Here is an 18,698-nt window from a genome sequence, read left to right as displayed (position 1 = left end):
GATTTTATTTTAAACACCGCCATCTGGTTGGGATAGACTGGGTCCATCTCTCCCTGTCGTTTTCCTGCTGGCAGTTTTCTTGGCCTATCTGTTTGACTCTGTGTGCACTTGATCCTAAACGCAGCCATCTGCTTACTTGATGGCTACACACTCTATTTCTTTCTCGTCTCCCTTTTCCTTTTTTCCTTTGGTCTCGTCTTCTTGTCCTATATTTTACTCCCCACTTGTCTCCCTTGAACTCTCTGCTGTCTTAGTTTCCATCCCCACTGCAGCTTCTCCCTGCACCCCAGCGGCTCTCGCACAGACAGATATGCACAACACATGCTCAGCTGACATTCTCTGCCAAGTGTGTGTGTGTGTGTGTGTGAGAGAGAGAGCGAAAGAGAGAGAGAGGGAGAGAGGAGCTATGTGGGTGTTGCTTTGCAGGAGTTGTCAAAACACAGTTTGTTTTAAGAGTTAGCGTCTTTGTGTTAAAGTTTTTGCGGAGTTTTATTTTGTGCTGCACATTTTGGACCGTTCAGGGGGCTTTTGTGTCATAGTGGACGTACGGTAAACCGAACCACATGTGCACCACTGTTTCGTTGTTGTGTGTTTGTGATATTTTTTGACCTGTATGTGTTTCCTTTTGGTTTTCATGTAGCTTTATTTGAAACCATGTGTGGTTGTGTCATGTTACAGAGACCGATGACTATGCAGAGATAGTCGATGAAGAGGACACGTACACCATGCCCTCCAGTAAGTAACTTTTATTAACTAAAGTATTTCTTCTTGGAAAACTGGGTTGTTTTATTCTTCTGTTTCACTTATTTAATGACCTATAAACTAACTGATGTGCTGTTATTGTTCTGTCAAATGTATGTGCTCTCAAGCAAAGGTTAATTTTGCATCTGCTGTGTAATAAATGAGTGTGGTGTGAATCTTTCACAAGAAACACACGTACAAAGAAGCTGCTTTAAAGCACATTTTTGGCTTGGTAGCGCGGCTGATCCAACTCTGGTTGGATCACTTGCTGTCTTTCATAAACAGTTGAGGTCACAGAGGCTACAACTCATACTCAAACATATGGTTCATGGAGAAACATTACATCTGTCAAATTCATTGACATGTTAGTCAAAGACCTGAGTGTGCTGTTGAGTTTGGCGTAGTGTCCCTGTGAGTAACGGAGGTTTCAGCCTCTGTTTAAATACATTTTAAGTAGATGTTTTGGCCTGAACCGTTCACTTATTTGAACCAGTGGACAATTCCGTCCATAGTCCTTTTCTATCTCAACCTGTCTTGCTTTATTTGTCAAGAAAATAGCTTTTTTTGTTCCTTAAGCAGCAGACTTCCTCTCAGCAGATGTCTGATTTACAGTATTTCCCTGCTCTGTGACTGAGTTTGTTCTGTCTGCTCTGTGTAAAAAACAAGCTGTGTAACTGTAGTAGCTTTACAGAAAACCTTTTTTTTTTTACTTCTGTCATCGTGTGTCAGTGTCACCTATGTTTATGTTAGTAACTAACTCTTAACTAAACATTTGATAAAGCATTAAATAGGTCTGTTGTCTTCTTCTGTGTATATATGTGTGTGTGTTCTCTGAGCTATTTTCAATCTTAAAGCTGCTGTCTGGCTCTGCGCCCTCTCTTCATCTCTCTTTCTTCCTCTTTCTCCCATCGCCAACACAGTGAGCTATGGAGTAGTTGAAGGTAAAATTGCTTGTCTGTGTCTCGTTCTGTCCGACAACAAGCTTTGATATTTTTAAGTTATGAATGTTTTTTTGAATGTTTTTCCTTGCCGGTTACGTCGAAATTATAGGAGCAAATTTGCTTTAAGTTATTTTGTTAATTTAATCTGAGCAGTACTTGTATGAGTAACTGTATTATTATCTTTTTTTCTGTGACTATGAGTGCCTGGCAAAGAAAAAATACAAAGACTCAAGAAATCTAATATCCAGTTTGTTGTTGACTTGTGGTCGTTGGTGTTTTGGTAGACTGCAGTCCGCCTGGCTCTGGTGTTGGAAATAAAATGGAGAGCCAGTCTATAAACAATGCAAAATGTGGATTATTTGCATTGTGTATTGGCTTAGTTCTCATTTTGACCATCATGTCTGCATTTTTGATTGAGTGTTATGGCCATGGCTTCCTTTTCCTTAAGTTCATTGTGAGTTTTTGTAATTTGAAGCAGTATTTATTGCCCAGTGAGTAAATTTGCCGTATGGATTGATTACAATAAATCTCCACAAAAAGGAATGTGCTTGAGCAATGTTGCATTTGTTATTTTACTTGTGTGTTTGGGTCAAAAGGGAGTGATTTTATGTCGCTCAACAGACAAGTAAACATTTACAATACAAGTTCATAATGGTCAGTGTGTTGCATAAACTTCTTGAAACTTAGTTTTAAGTTCGGTTGGTCGACAGCTGACGTAAACAGTCCGCTGTAGAAATATTTATTGGGCTACTCAACAAGACGGGAATATTTACAACACATGAAGTGTGTGGATGTCAGTGGTGAAAACTGCTAATTGAAACTCTATTTGACGTACTCTAAACTGTGTATGAAAGGTTTTCTGCCAAGAACAGACCAAAGTGAACACACTCCAGTGCATCTGTTTACTTACAACTGGGCCTTAAAAGTCTGCGACCACTCTCAGATTCCACTGTTAGTCTGTTGCACATTTCTCTGAAAAGGGTCCAAGCCCAGCCAGGCTGCTCTCTCTGTTTCACAAATGGGCTCTCATTGTTTACATGTACAGAGCACTACGTGTTATTATTACTTCAATTAATTATCGCGGTAATAACGTGGAAGAAGTGGTTGTTTTCTTGTGGCCCTTAATCCTAATGGGTCTCTGATGTGCATGCGAACATGTCATCGAACATCTATGTAGTGGCTTCTCTGTATGTTGATGTGTTGTGTGTGTGTGTAGACTTAGAATTTAGATGTTTTGGGATTAGGAATTTACTCTCATATTTTACCCCATTGACTGTGGGTGGGATTTACCAAAAAAGATTTTGACATAATGATAATTAAATTTATGTTATTTATTGTTCTTTGAATGCGTCTATGTGGTTTGAGAGAGATGTATGAATGTCACTCTTTTCACTTCCTGACTCTCTCTTTTTCTCCTCCCCCACTTTTAGCTCGGGACTATGAGATCCAGAGGGACAGGATAGAGTTAGGCCGCTGCATTGGAGAGGGTCAGTTTGGAGATGTGCACCAAGGAGTCTATAACAGCCCGGTATGTAGACATGAAACAATGCTCAAACATTACATTGGAAGGAGGGAGGGACACTTGTCAAATTACCAACTGAGTATGATGGTTCTGTGAATGCATGCGCTACATTCAGGATGGGAAAGCCCCCATTGCTGTTGACTCAAATTAATTCATCACTGATAAATTCCTGTTACCAAATTTGAAGCTTTTTATTTATTGATTATTGATCTGCTCAATGAATCTATCTATCAATCTGCAAATCTGGATTTTTCCTCTATGACTCTGCCAGTGGTTTATAAAATAGTTTTCTGTAGTTTAGTTTTTTTTTTTTTCTGGAGATGTTCCCTATTTGACATGAGGCTTCAAGGACAGAGGATGGCTCTGTGTGTACTCTTTGTAAAGTCAACTGACGCAAACTAATTAGTGAATTTCGACTATATAAATGAAATTTATAGTTTATTGCACAAAAACTGCATTTTATTTTTTGTAAATTACAATAATAATAATAATAATAATAATAATAATAATAATGCATTATATTTGAAGGTGCCTTTCAAGACACTCAAGGTTGAAGCACTGCACATATTGCATGTTTATTGGAATGTATTTTGTATATGTAGCAATTTTATAAGTAGATTATTTTTGCCAATCTGCTAACTTAAGCATTGTGTGTTGTTCAGGACAAACCAGCCCTACCTGTCGCCATTAAGACCTGTAAGAACTGTACCTCTGACAGTGTCAGAGAAAAGTTCCTTCAAGAAGCATGTAAGACCATTGTGTTTTCCAGTGTGTGTTTATTAGTATGTATCGTCTTGAGTCATCTGAAAACTGTGACTCATTTCATGTCTTCTGGCGTTCACTGTGTGTGTTTTTGTTTTCCCTGCAGTGACGATGCGTCAGTTTGACCATCCTCACATTGTTAAGCTTATCGGAGTGATTACAGAGAACCCGGTGTGGATCATCATGGAGCTCTGTACTCTCGGAGAGGTACGATTCAGGCTCCTTGTGCCCTTTGTGTGTAATGCGGATAATGCGTTTCGCGTCTGTTCTGCTACAAAGGAAGCTGCAACAAAGACCAGAAATATTCTTGACTTGCTGTCAAGAATATTTCCATTTCAATACAGTGCTTCAAACAACTGATACAGTATCACACCATGACTTATCCCAATATTTAAGTGTATTGATATTTTCTTACACCCAAAGTTAATGTGCTCTCATTGTAAATGTGGGAACACGTTGACATAATACGTGCACTATCCACTCCCCATGAACCATGTATCTAAATAATAAGTGTTGTCCATCTGTCTCTTTCTCTGTCTACAGTTGCGTTCATTCCTTCAGGTGAGGAAGTACAATCTGGACCTGGCCACTCTCATTCTGTTTGCCTATCAGCTCAGTACAGCGCTGGCCTATCTGGAAAGCAAACGCTTTGTTCACAGGTAGAGTAGACGGATCCTGAGGGAGGAATAACTTTGGGTTTAGATTTTTGTTTTCATTCTATTTACTACCAAAGATGGTTAACACCAATCCACGAAGTCAAATATGTTTTCTGTATGATAATGTTTTACTTTGACATCGTTTTCATACACAGTGATCAACAGTGTGCATCTCTTGTACTTTCATATTTATTTAGCATCAAATTAATGACACGTAACTTAGTTTCAGGTCTAACCACAGTCCTTTTTTTCTCACAGGGACATCGCCGCCCGTAATGTGTTGGTCTCATCAGTGGACTGTGTGATGCTCGGAGACTTTGGTCTGTCACGATACATGGAGGACAGCTCTTACTACAAAGGTAGTGAAGCACCATTGAAAACCCATGACCTCATACAGTGCTCAGCTTTGCCATTAATCAGAACATCCATTTATTAGTATCTTAATGTATTCAGGACAGTTTTTAATATGCCTTCCATGCTAACACATTATTTTGCTTGTGCTGTACCATCACCTGCTGGTGACTCAAGGCTACTACAGTTTTCTGAAAGCAATGGCCTACCTTAAATTTGATTTAAGCACCTTCTTATCTCTAAAAATGTAATTGGTGGACATAATATTGACAGATTATGTCACAGATGTATTGTAGCTATAATATCTCTACTTAATGGATGCTGAATCTGAAAGAAATTGGTGGTCATCTGTGTCTGTCTTTGTTTCAGCTTCTAAAGGTAAACTTCCTATCAAGTGGATGGCACCTGAATCTATCAACTTCAGGAGGTTCACTTCAGCCAGCGATGTCTGGATGTTTGGTAAGATCATGTATTTGTTAGCTATGGATTTTACTGGAAAATGTAACCTAAGTTGGTGATGAAATGTGTTGTAGGATTCTTCAAAGCTGACTCTCTTGATGCCATTTGTTTCTGTGTCTCTGCAGGTGTTTGCATGTGGGAGATCTTGATGTACGGCATCAAGCCCTTCCAGGGAGTCAAGAACAACGACGTGATTGGCAGGATAGAGAACGGTGAGCGACTGGCCATGCCTCCTCAGTGCCCGCCCACATTCTACAGTTTAATGACCAAATGCTGGTCATATGACCCGAGCAAGAGGCCACGATTCACCGAGCTCAAAACACAGCTCAGGTAAGCAAGCAGTAATAAATATATATTTCTTGTATGTACTGTTTCTATTGTGAATTCACTCCCCTCCACGTCACATCTTGTGCATTGTTAACACATTTTCTTGCTAAATTTATTTATTTTCTTGTTGTAATTAATTGCAAAAGTGCAGTAGTTAATAGCTATTATTCTCATAGCTCATATTTTTCATTAAAATCAAATTTTATTTTTTTAATATCGAGAAGGAATCAAACGAGTGCAAATAAAAATAACTTTATGAACTTGTGAATGTGGTTGGTTATACTATTTATGCATTTAATGCAGTTTTGCAAAAGACAGGAAATTATGAAAATTGGAGAATGATGAGTCCTCCCTTTTAATTGGGAATAAAAGTATATTGCGGATGCTTGTGTGATTTATTTTTTTTAGCACCATACTGGAGGAAGAGAAACTTCAACAAGAGGAGAGACTTCGAATGGAGATGAGGAGACAAGTCACTGTGTCCTGGGACTCTGGAGGGTCTGACGAAGCACCACCTAAAGTATGACTTCACTAACTAACTCGTTGTTTTCAGATCCTTGTCCTTTATTTTTATTTCAGTTGGTGATTTTTGGAATGAGTAGAAAACTCAAAGAATATACTGTTATCTTTGTGTTTGTAGCCCAGTAGACCAGGTTACCCCAGTCCTCGCTCCAGTGAAGGCTTCTTCTCCAGCCCCCAGCACAACCACTTTCAGGTAAAACAAAAACAAAAAAAACAAAAAACACTTGACGATGAATTAAGGTCGAGTCAAAACGTACATACTCTTTCACAGTTCTCTTGTCATTTCCACTTTTCGTATTTATTTGACGCAAATAATATATATCCTGTTAGAGGCGGAGCACTCTATCAGCAAACTCTTTTAACTCGAGTTAAAAGATCCAGAAAATATTAAAACAATATATTTTGTGTGGTTGTTTGACTTTGAGCTGTCAATTTAATCTTAGTATTCTGGAAATTCCAGATAGAAACACTGTCATCGCAGTAATCACAGCAAAGTCAGAGTCAAGTCGAGTCTGGAAGACGGAGAGCGTGTGCTGCACACGTCTAAGACACAGAGAGACATTCAGTGCAGCTACTCGTCTCCTCATAAAATGAGCAGACGGCAGGCATTTCCTGTAGTGCAACACACACACACACACACACACAGACATAAATGCTCGTCTTCAGCTTTTATGGTAATAAGCTTCTCTTCCTCTTGCTTCTGTTTCCTTATATGCATAATATTAACTGCTGTGTAGCTTAAATTTGATCAAATTAAGAGTTTTATATCAGAAATGTACAAACGTGTAACTTTAACATCTGTAGTTCTTTATTTTTTTTTGCATTCACTTAAAATAATGTTTACACTACATAGGAATAATTCTGTTTTATACTGTAATTTTTTACCAACTACTGATTTATGTACAGTATTTCACGCATTTCAATTTGTTTCTCTACAAACATCTCCCATCATTGGAAAAACACCATAAGCAAATGATATAAAAGTGATATAAAACAAAGAGGGGGACTATTTTTTTGTGTGTTATTCATACGTACATTAAAGCTGTTTGTCTTAGTCATGTGAAGCAAATTATTCTGGTAGTTTGTCAAGAAAATACACTGTACACATTGCAATTTGCAATTTTACTCAGTACACAATAAATCATAAACCTTATATAAAACAAGGAGAGATGTATTACAACAGGTTTTGCAAAAACCTGCAGTCCCTGCACTTCTTTTCACAGTTCCTTCAATGTTTGTTTCTTTATTTTTCTCGTTTTTCTCTCTTTGTTTTCTTTCTTGTGTCCTCATTCTTTCATCATCTGTCCACCTCCAGCCATCAGCCCATGGTGGAGTAGGAGGCAGCTACCCTCCTGCAGAGTCCTGGAATCAACTCAGACCTGAACACACTGCTATGTGGAGCCCTAACATGGAGGTACACATTCACTGACACACGCACACGCACATGCACACGCATGCATGACTTTGCAAATGGTTAGAGCTGACATTTTCAATTTGTATGTGATATAACAGCCACTGGAATCATACTGTGTTCATTATAGAAACACTTGTGCTGCAATAGGCTTTACTTTGAAGGCCACGTGTGTAAGAATGAATGACATCTAAATATTAGATTACAGATTGTAAATTATGTAATTTCTATGTCTGTTCTGGCTGCAAAACCAAACTGTTTTTATTTTAAACTTTTTCCACAAATTAACCACCCTGAATGTCACACACTGAAACTATGAAATCAAACATTTTGGAACCAGTTTTCTTCAGCTAGTTCTTAAATTTCACAACCAGAATGTAATTAACTTTTTATTTTTATTGGACATAGCAGATTAGTTCATATTAGTGAGCTGCTGGCACAAGTTATTTTTTCAGGCAGACCGCACTGACATCTGTGCAGGAGGATAGAGTAACAGCAGTCAGGAAAAAAAAGTCACTTGAACCCTGAAATTGTTTTATTAGCTCATGTTTTTAAGCTCACTGCTTAATCAGTCATTGACCTGGAAATAAAGATTGATGTGCTTCCTCATATTGCTGACATAAGCAGCTGTTTAACCAGATTCTGCTTTTTAGCAAAAACCTAAGCAGCCATGTTTTCTTCAGGAAAGTGGGTGTGTTGGCCATGCTCTGATGGAGGAGAGGCTGATGATGCAGCAGCAGCAGATGGAGGATGACCAGCGGTGGCTGGAGCAGGAGGAAAGCTTCATGGTAACACTCACACACATGACACACATGACAACATTAATTATTCATACACAAACACTTCTCTGCTGCCATATTAGACCCTTTAAAGGTAAAGTGTGCGGCTTAAGAAATCATACATTTGTGTGATGGTGGATGATGTGTCAGTCACCCATACACAGGCAGTAGCACAAGTTGGATATGAAGTTTGGCTCTAATAGCTGAACAATAAACCTAAAGTTATGCACAAAACAATAAACCTAAAGCTATGCACAGAACAATAAACGCAGCAATGGCCTTCAGAAAAGCATAATAAAGTTTGGGAATATCATATAAATTAATAACATAATGACAAAAAGCCCTGGGTGTTGTGTCGTAAATTGAACTATCATGAAAAACAACACGTCTGATGTAAAACATTGGTTTCGTTTGCACTTTTTCCACACAGTGAAGCATTTCTGTGTGCATCCTTGTTGCCAGATGATCTGAAAAATATATTTCTCAGATTTTTGAACCGGTTCTGTCCTATTTGATTTATCCCATCAGACACTGAAATATCCCCCAAAAAAAGGGGAGCCAAATCCCTGCCTCAGCAAAACCAAGTCTGTTTTTCTTCTTTCTTCATATCAGGTTGTTTGTTTCTCTTGATGTGATGGATTGTTTGATGAATTTTTTGAGGCCCGGAACAGGAGAGCTGAGTGTGATAAAGACTGTGATGCTCTCTGTCTGTATCTATCATCATCTAGTATTTAGTTTCTAGTATTTAGTTTCATCTTCATTCTTCACTGATATGTCCGATGTCAGTTTATATGGCTTTACAGAGCAGGACAGGAACAAAAAGTCTGCCATTTCTCATTCAATTTGAATGCAAAATGGCTGCAATTGCTCAGTGACCAAATCACCAACAACTTCAGGACTAATATATTCCTGCTAAACTGGACTCATGAGAGGAAATATTCCTCTGAGGAGTATGGAATATCACATTACTTCATGACCTCTTCTTTTAAAGAGAAAGCCTCATTATCTGCCACATCTAACAGGGACTAATACGACCCGCGTGTTTCTTTCCATTTCCCTGGATGTACCAAACATTTTAAGACCACAAGTCCACTTCATCCAAACAAAAAGGTCAGTGTGGTGAATTCAAAGTCTTTAATCTGATAATAGCATGGATCCAGTAGCTGAAATTAGAGCTATCGACAGAAATAAATATCCCTGACGCTCTCTTATGACACTGATGTAACCATAAAGACAAATGTGCAGTGTCAAAAGAAGTCAAAAGAGCAAAAAAATCAACATGGGCCACTGTCTCTAATCGATGAGTTTGTGTCATAACTCTATGACAACCCTAACCCCCAAAAATGTCATCTCTGATCTCTGCCCATCTCACTTGTCACGTGTGCTGGACCAAACAAGATTTAAAAATATGGCAACCAGCTGTGAAGTCCAGTTCTTGTCACTTTTCAAAGATGCTGGTTGCTTGTTGCTCGCTGTGTCCCAGCTCTCCCAGTGGTTTGAAGCAGTGAGTTCAAATATGTACTTCCACCTACGTAGTTATTAAGTGTGGATTGAACACAAGTGAATATACACTTCAGTGTGGTCACAACAACACATCACTGACTAACTCTGGAGGTGATTTAGCCAAATGTATTACACATGTATTTTAATTTAACCGATTATCTAATTCCAGATCAGCTCAGGTTAATGTCAGGTCTATTTGTCTCACAGCAGTTTCTCCCTAAAAATATATCAAGAAGGGAAGATATGAGTTGGCCTGTATGCCTCTAGACATATGATGGATGAAATTCAATGGAGTTTGAATCATTTGGAATATTATTTGGTGGAATATAAAGTAAACTTTGTGATAAATGAAAGAAGTCCCAGCAGGAGGATAAACGAGAAAAGAGCAAAGAGAAGAGACATAAAAAGTATGGCCTGAAAAGAAAGAGGAATTACAAGAGTCGAGGACAGAAGGAGGGAGAAAGGAAGTGGGATTGGCAGGAGTGATGGAGAGGGAGGTACAAGTGAAGAGTCACCATCAGAGAGAGGGAGATGCATTGAGATGGAAAGAGTGGGAGGGAGAGACGGAGGAGTGAGTGAGGCAGTTCATTGGATCTTTCCTTTCCAGTATTTTGTCTCTGTGGCTTAGTGGAGCTTTTCCTCCTCTGGAAAAACTTTCCCTCTTTCTCCCTCTGTCTTTTCCCCTCCATTTGTTTCTCCTTCTCTGTTCATTTCACTCTGTCTTTGCACACAGTCTTCCACACTCTCACGTCCATGGCTATGCTCATTTCTCTTGCTTTCTGATTTTTCACTCTCTTTCCCTCCATCTCTGTCTCTCTCACACACTTTCCATCTTTATTTGCACCCTTCTTTCGATGGCCTCCACTCTCTGCGTTCCTCCTCCCATTTTCTTCAGGCACTATTCTCCCAGGATGCATCTCTTCAAGGCGTGCTTCACAAAAACGGTACTGAAACCGAGCTAAAGAGTGACGAGGAAAGAGCAGGAGAAGTCGTGTATGACCGGTTTATAATGTTGTTGTTTTGTGGAGGAGTTAAAGTGTGGACCGACTGCAGATGTGATGTCATCTGTGTGATCTTGATGATTTTGTTAAATGATGACGTTTATGTGCAAAGTGGTTGAAAGATATGACTGACTTGTGGAGTATAAAATCAGAAAAATGCTGAGACATTTGTTTCGGGAAAGAAACTAGACGTTCATTTGTTCTATTTCTTATATATATATAATTATTATACTTGTGTGTAGTTTCTCAAGTAGATCTACCTGGAGATTATGTGCTTGTAGTAATATAAATGGCACTTCTTTCACATAAAATGTGTATGTCTATCTCTTCTTGTAGAAGACAGAGTCCAGAAACAGCAGAGGAAGCATCGACAGAGAAGACGGCACTCTACAAGCACCGGTCAGTGTTTTGTTGTATTTTAAACACTGAGCCCTTTTTTAAATACATGTTGACATGTTAGTCTTACTATGTACTAAATAGATTGTCTCAAAGTTGGACCAATACACCCAGATATTGCAGTTTGGAGTGTAGTTACTACTGCTCTGCACGTGGGCCACAGTTGGACGCTGGTTCTGAAAAATAAGACGTCAACAACAAAAGCATGGCAAAATTCACAGTGGGACATTTTTTGGATCGACAAAGAGACTTTGAGCAGTGGAGGTGGACACACTTAATTTAATAAATTATTCCTCACTAGTGTTTGTTTACTGGGACATGGACAGTCGTCCAATTGAACAACTGCATGTAAGCATACTGACTGAAAGTAGATTCATATTTGGCTTTTCTGTCACAGAGGGAATGCTTAGGTAAAGCAGAGGTGAAGTGCAAGTAAAAAAAAGAGGTTAAAAACAAGGAATAAAAAAGACCAAGATGGCAGCAGTGTGCCAGGAAGGGCACTGCCCACACACTGACCACATGACCACAGTGGGCTCATGGGAAATCCTAAGCCAGACGCTCTGCACAGTCTCATCTCACTGCAAACCAAGATGTTACTGTATTATACTAAAGCTAAAGAAAGTACACAGTTTGAACCATTATTAGCTTTCCACACTTACATCTGCTCAACATTAATCCTTCTATTTTAAGAATAGATTTCTTATCTCTTTTGGAAAGTTTGACAAAAACATGACAGAGGTTAGTAACGTGCTGTTCTGTCTCTGCACAGAGTGGAAGCCAACACATCTACCAGCCTGTAGGGAAACCAGGTGAGAGAACTTTGATGTGTTTTGACTGACGTCTCTGTAGCACAAATTGTGGAATAAATACTATACTAAATACTTGTTTCTGTTCCTCAGTTAAAGCTGTAGTAGAAATAGATAAAGTTAGACTTTGCTAAATAATGTAAAGATATTTTTTGAATACAACACAACTTTATTTTTAACACCATCAAATGTATGATTGAGAAACAATAATTATAATATTTTATCATTTAAAAAAAACAAAACAAAAAAAACATTTTATTAAAAAATGATAAAAAACAATGACACAGCAAAGGGTGTTGAGTCACAGGTTCAGGTTAGACGAGTTTTATTAATGTAGTACACTATAGTAGTCTTGTTAAACTTAATGCATGCATGGTTTTGTTTTTAAATCCTATAATATAATCCCATATCGAGTAATAAACTCATTACATGTTATATATTACATTTTACTTTCAAGTAACCAATACAGAATGTGTAGCAGTAGAAAGTATTGTAGTATTATAATATTATATTACAAGTTACAAGTTTTATAGTGTTGTTAAATGAAGTAAATGTACTCGGCACAGCACAGAATACTGGATTAAGTACCTGTTATCATCTTGTTAAGCATGCTAACCTACTTCATACTAATGATAGCATACTTATGTTCCAGAACATGTAGCTCCTCCTAAGAAGCCACCCCGTCCTGGAGCTCCTGGTCACCTTGGCAACCTGGCCAGTCTGTGCCCTGTGGACAGCTACAATGAGGGAGTCAAGGTACATATGCAAACATACGTACAGTACGCACTGTGTTTTCATCATGGAAGTTATGAGTTAAATGAATCTCCTTACTGGGTTTGAACTCCCCTACTGCACTGTGTCATCCTTTATTTAATGATTTGGTGTCACGCTGATGGGTTGCATGCTGACTCATGTTATACCTTGCCTGTGGTTTTGCTTTGGTCTAATATGCTGTTCCCCCTTCTCTCCCATTCAACTCTTCTCCCCCTCTGTGTTAACATCCATCCATCCTGCTTAAATAAACATCTTCTCATTCCATATCCTGCTTTTTATGTCTTTGTTTTTACTCTGCATCCACGTGACCACCAATCCATCTGTCCTGAACTTTCCCTTCCTTTGATCACTCCCAATCCACCTCACCTTCTTCCTTCTTCCTCATCAACCCCCACCTACCTGCTCCCACCCTCTCCCCATAGCCCTGGAGGGTAAGATGATCTGTGTTGTGTCTCATATCATGATAGAGTTAGTTTCTTCATAGTTTCGGTCACTTTGCAGAGAAGCCAAATTTATTTTTCTCCACCACAAACGGCAAAAATGTTTTATTGGCGTATAAAAGAGAAGCGTGAAAATTGAATTGAATCACTAGTTACATTTGAGTAAAAGCAACAATCATTTCATAAAACAAATGGTTTGTGGTGAAGAAAATAAAACGGATTAGTGGAGGCAGAGTTTTCATCACAGTGTGTTGTTCACCATCCGTAGAAGGAAGTAGTTATTGGTCATTTAATTTGCATTACCTACCTGTCCGTCTCAGTAGAAAAGTCAAAGTTTGTAATATATGTAGGTAGAAATGCACGTTTTCTCTGTGTATATGTGTGTGTGTGTGAGATAGAGAGAGGGGGAGAGGGAGACATGAGACAAAAGCTCCCTCTCCCTGCCCTTTTCTGTAGTCAGTGACTGCCTCCTAGTGTTGTGTCTATGTAATTGCACTCTCCATATTAAAATTCCACTTGACCTTAAAATGAGTTAAAAATATATTAAAGATGAAATAATGTTGACTTGACATAATGTTTACAAACTAAATAAACCGTTGAATCCCTCTCCCCTGGTGCAGCTACAGCCTCAGGAGATCAGTCCACCCCCCACCGCCAACTTGGATCGCTCCAACGATAAAGTGTATGAGAATGTGACGGGACTGGTGAAAGCTGTGATCGAGATGTCCAACAGGATTCAGCCGGCAGCACCAGAGGAGTACGTCCCCATGGTCAAGGTAGGAGTCGTGCTCAATCTCTGAGATGAAAACAACCACAGAAGAGTTATGTACCGTCACATGAGCTTTAGCCACATGAGTTTTACTTCTCTCCTTTGAAGTATTTAAAGATATATAGCACATTCCCTTAACCCAACGTGTTTAAGTGCTTTAAACCACCTTGTCTGTGTGTCTGTGGTAGGAGGTTGGTCTGGCTCTGAGGACTCTGCTAGCTACAGTTGACGAGACGATTCCTGTGCTGCCAGCCAGCACACACAGAGAGGTAAATGATACACACACAAGACACAGAAGTCTTCAGTTAGTTTCCAAACATTGTTTTAAAGGCAGACATGTGTCAGACATAGTTTGTCCTAATAACTTAAGACTTTAGAAACACTTTAATCATCCACTGTCTTCTGTTTCTATTATCACAGATTGAAATGGCCCAGAAATTATTGAATTCAGATCTGGCAGAGCTGATCGCAAAGATGAAACTGGCCCAACAGTACGTCATGACGAGGTGGGTACACGCACACACACACACACACAATTGCCCTTCAAAGCATTATCCCTAAACTTTCCCAGTACCAGTTGATGCCTAACCCAAACCTTAACCGAACCACAATTCAAATCTTAGCCCTAAACTGAATAAGTTCCTTAGAAATTAAGTTCTGCCTCAGTGGGACCAGGTTTTGGTCTCTATGAGGACTACTGGTCCTGACGAGGTCAGTGTTTATGTCATAAAAGGTTCTAAAGAGGTAACAAATACAAGTACAAACACACACTATACGCTGGTTTATGTGCCAAAGATACTCATTGTTGTCTTGTCACACAACTATTCTCATTTTTTTGTGTGTACAGTTTGCAAAAGGACTACAAGAAACAGATGCTCATGGCAGCTCACGCCCTTGCCGTCGACGCCAAGAACCTGCTGGATGTCATCGACCAATCACGGCTCAAGATGATCACGCAGACCCGCCCACATTAGCCCAGGACCCAGTAACGCCCAGGTGGCTGCAGGGTCAAGAGGTCATGTTGCTGTGGAGTGGAAGAGAACATTTACATGGATATTGATGATGGATTAAAATGGACAGCTGACGTGACTGACAGAAACAATCAGATCTCTCTTCTTCCAAGTTTTTATCTCTGGCCACAGTCATGACTTGGTCCATTATGGTGTTGTTTTTGTACTTTTGTTGCATTACTTTTGATTTTGTATCCAAGAAAAAAACAATCTTCTCTCCCTTCACGTATCCTGAAAAAATCCTCCATTACAATGTTTTTAATAATCAATGAAGAGAATGAGGTTTCAGAGGCTCTCTGTGCAGGACTGTACAGACATCTGTGGTGAACTGACGCAGCATCACACACAAAACACAAGACTCTGCGCAATAAGCAGGATTCAACAACTGGAACTGAAGAGCCAGACAGAAGAGGATAATGAAGATGATTTCATAATGTTGTTGTTTAAACATGCTTTTATATCAGTATTAATTATTATTATTATTGTTGCTAGTTTCAGCCTTGACTCTTTCTTAAGCAGCTTCTCAGTCTTCCTCTCGACACTTGTATGAGCACACATTGATTTACAGCACAGCTGCTCAGAAATGTCTTGATTTCAACTTCTTTCCCGTCCCCATCTTCTTCCCCGTGTCTCTCTATCTCAGGCATCAAGACATAAAAATGAAATATGAAAGGTGTCTTCTTATGAATCAAAACTGCCACGGGCCACTTTTTAAGTTAACAAACATAGTAAATGTACAAAGAATCTATATTTTTAACACATTTCTAAGTGAATAATGGGGGTGGATGAAAGGGGGAGAGTGAGGGGATGGAGGAGTGGGGGAGGTGGACGGAGGGTCATTTTTTTTCTGCTATCATGGAGGTGCTCACTGTACTGTACTGTCACCCAGTGCCAAATGAATAGATTAGAGAAAAAGGAGCATTTCACTCGAAATGCAGATTATTGTCCGTTTTTTGGAAAAAAAAAACTCCAATTCCAATTGTAGAATTCAAGAAGCCATTATTTTGAGTTATCGATATATTGTTGTATCAATCATATTCATTCAATATGTGTAACTGACGCCTCTTTCAATGTGAAAAAACATCGATTTTTAATTTGTTTATATTTAGATCTGTTGATCTTTATTAGGGTGTAACCGGCTGCACTGAAAGTGAATTGGTCCACAATTTAAATATTTGTTAATTATTGACTGTGGGCTGAATTGGGACATGGGCCTTGTTCACAGGGTTTATGATTCACAATGTGTGTCCAAAATGATTTGTTGTTTCTCTCTTCCCTCAGGCTTCCCGTCTTCCTCCTCTTCTGGAGTTATTTATACCTTTTTTATTCCCTCTCTTCTGTTGTCACTTCTTCCTCTCCTCCCTCCCTTGTTTCGCTCCCTCCATTCCTCTGTTCCCTCTCCTCCATGGTGAGCAGTATTCTCAGGAAGGAGCCACATGTACAGTTGCTAAACTAAGCAAATAAAACACTGTTATCATGCATGACGACTGTCTGCTTTTAATACCTTTGTAAAAATGAAAAAAATAAACATGCAATTCTTAAGTCGTATTACGTTTCACGTTGTAGGCAAAAAAATAAACACACATTTATGAGCTCTATATAGTCACAAGATGGGCTGTGTCTATTTCAACTTGGTAGTTCACAAGCTAAGAGCACAATTTCATTTGATCATAGTTTTAAATTAATAGAAAAAAATGAAAATCATGTTTCCGCCCGGTTTCGAACCGGGGACCTTTCGCGTGTGAGGCGAACGTGATAACCACTACACTACGGAAACCTGCGATATTATCGTTATGTCAGAGTGGAATATAACTTAACACAGGAGCCACCTTTTGGTATTGATACGTTTAATTTCGCTTAACTTCTATTAACTTCTTGAATTCTTCTCTATGGTAATTCTTATCAGTATGGATGAAATATATTTTTGGCCACTCGCAGGATTCTGGGGGCGCTGTTTGAAACACGGAAGGACACCTGAATGTTGGAGTGAGTCTTGGCTGTGTGTTTTTCCTGTTGACGGCATTTTCTACGTTTCATTGTCGAATTATTTTCATACGTAAGTAGCCCCAACATGTTACTTCTGTGGTGAGTAAGAGTACATTAGAATTTGGAGTTAGATATTAGAAATTATTACATTTATCTACTCTATTTTACAACGTTAGTTCGTAACGTCGTAACGTCATTTTTTATTAATGACCGAATGTAAAACTGTCATTTTAATTAATATGTATATTTCACAGTCGGTGTATTGTATGTTCGGTGTCCGTTATGATATGAAACATGGAGTATTTTATACCTTTATAGTACGCTTCGGTACTGTATGTCTGTCTTTCTGTCATTACACATGCTATCTATCACACACCGTTCGGGGAGTCGAACACTGGTCTCTTTCGTCATTACACTTTTTGCATTCATTTTCAATGATAGTTCTTATCTCTACGGTGTAATGTATTTCTGGGTGCTAATCTAGAGAGCTTTCAGTGTAGAGAGCGTGTGCTCCGTGTTTATGGAATTTTTCAAGACTCCGTTGTCAAACTTTTCCAACGTAAGTAGGCCAACCAATATACTAACATAGCGTGTACGGTGTTTGTAAGACAATATGTTAATTTGTTAATTTGCCAAATGTCTAGGTTTATCATTAGGCACGGCGGTTTCGTTCGTGGCATGGTAGACACTAATGAATCACATTGCCAAGTAGGAAAAATATATCCTCCCCGTCGGGGAATCGAACCCCGGTCTTCCGCGTGACAGGCGGAGATACTGTCCACTATACTAACGAGGATTGATGAGCTTTGCGGGAAGCAATTTGCCAATAAAAGTCTCCCCCTCTATGTTAAGGGCCATTTCTCGGCCAGCGAGAATTGTTTTGTTTAACGGCTCTAAACCAAATCCCATTCATTCTCTATGGTAGTGCTGACCCACTACGGACGTAATGCGCAGCTCGGCCACTGAGGATTGTGGCGCTGTAACGCTGTAACTCCGCCTCTCGCTCGCTGAAAAGTTACACACAGCACACATTACTGAAATATTACTTCACCTGCAATGGCTTATACAGTGATTTTATGATTTTATCGAGCTGTAATACAACGATAGTCTAGGTTTAGCTTTTTGACACTGTTTTAAGTAGTAAGTAAGTTATAGTGTTCTTTGTGTTTTACAGCTCTGCCATGCCCATCACCTCCTGTCAGGCAGCCGGCAGCCTCCATCCCAGGCTATGACCAGGAGAAGTCAGCAGGGACACGACAGCTCTCATATTCATGCCTGTTTCCCTGATGTGCCAAAGAAATATATCTACTGCCCTGCCAAAATATTTTCCCTGTACAAGGCACAGGGTGAGGTCAGGGAGAGGATCTGGGGGGAGTTCCAAGTGTCTGACTTTTATAAGGCTACAGAGAAGAGGAAGTAGATATTTATTAAATGTGTTCTTTTAAAAAAAAAATCAGAATTTAACATTTGGCATGGTGAACAGTGAGGTCACTATTTGCTAAGCCGATTTTAGATGACCGGCATGGTCTGCTAAGAGGGGAA

General features: G+C 39.2%; 1 protein-coding gene across 3 annotated transcripts in view; it reads left to right on the top strand.

The window, feature by feature from the left end:
* The window catches only part of ptk2aa (protein tyrosine kinase 2aa), a 32,515-nt gene extending 16,584 nt beyond the window's left edge, over positions 1-15,931 (top strand). For 2 of the 3 annotated variants that reach the window (XM_083899800.1, XM_083899799.1), the window contains 19 exons: positions 679-735; positions 3,113-3,210; positions 3,867-3,951; positions 4,073-4,173; positions 4,510-4,625; positions 4,881-4,981; positions 5,343-5,432; positions 5,558-5,762; positions 6,168-6,279; positions 6,400-6,474; positions 7,597-7,695; positions 8,376-8,480; positions 11,312-11,374; positions 12,141-12,180; positions 12,830-12,933; positions 14,012-14,167; positions 14,349-14,429; positions 14,581-14,666; positions 15,008-15,931. In XM_083899800.1, coding sequence (XP_083755926.1) covers positions 679-735; positions 3,113-3,210; positions 3,867-3,951; positions 4,073-4,173; positions 4,510-4,625; positions 4,881-4,981; positions 5,343-5,432; positions 5,558-5,762; positions 6,168-6,279; positions 6,400-6,474; positions 7,597-7,695; positions 8,376-8,480; positions 11,312-11,374; positions 12,141-12,180; positions 12,830-12,933; positions 14,012-14,167; positions 14,349-14,429; positions 14,581-14,666; positions 15,008-15,134 — 1,901 coding nt within the window. In that variant the 3' untranslated portion in view covers positions 15,135-15,931. Of the gene's footprint in view, positions 1-678; positions 736-1,661; positions 1,683-3,112; positions 3,211-3,866; positions 3,952-4,072; positions 4,174-4,509; positions 4,626-4,880; positions 4,982-5,342; positions 5,433-5,557; positions 5,763-6,167; positions 6,280-6,399; positions 6,475-7,596; positions 7,696-8,375; positions 8,481-11,311; positions 11,375-12,140; positions 12,181-12,829; positions 12,934-14,011; positions 14,168-14,348; positions 14,430-14,580; positions 14,667-15,007 lie in introns of all 3 variants that reach the window. The other variant, XM_083899798.1, reaches the window with a different exon arrangement.
* The last annotated feature ends 2,767 nt before the right edge of the window (positions 15,932-18,698 follow it).

The sequence above is a fragment of the Microchirus variegatus genome, assembly GCF_963457635.1.
Source record: "Microchirus variegatus genome assembly, chromosome: 13".
Classification (NCBI taxonomy): domain Eukaryota; kingdom Metazoa; phylum Chordata; class Actinopteri; order Pleuronectiformes; family Soleidae; genus Microchirus; species Microchirus variegatus.
Note: the sequence above shows the minus strand (reverse complement) of the source record. Positions and strands in the feature narration are given on the sequence as shown.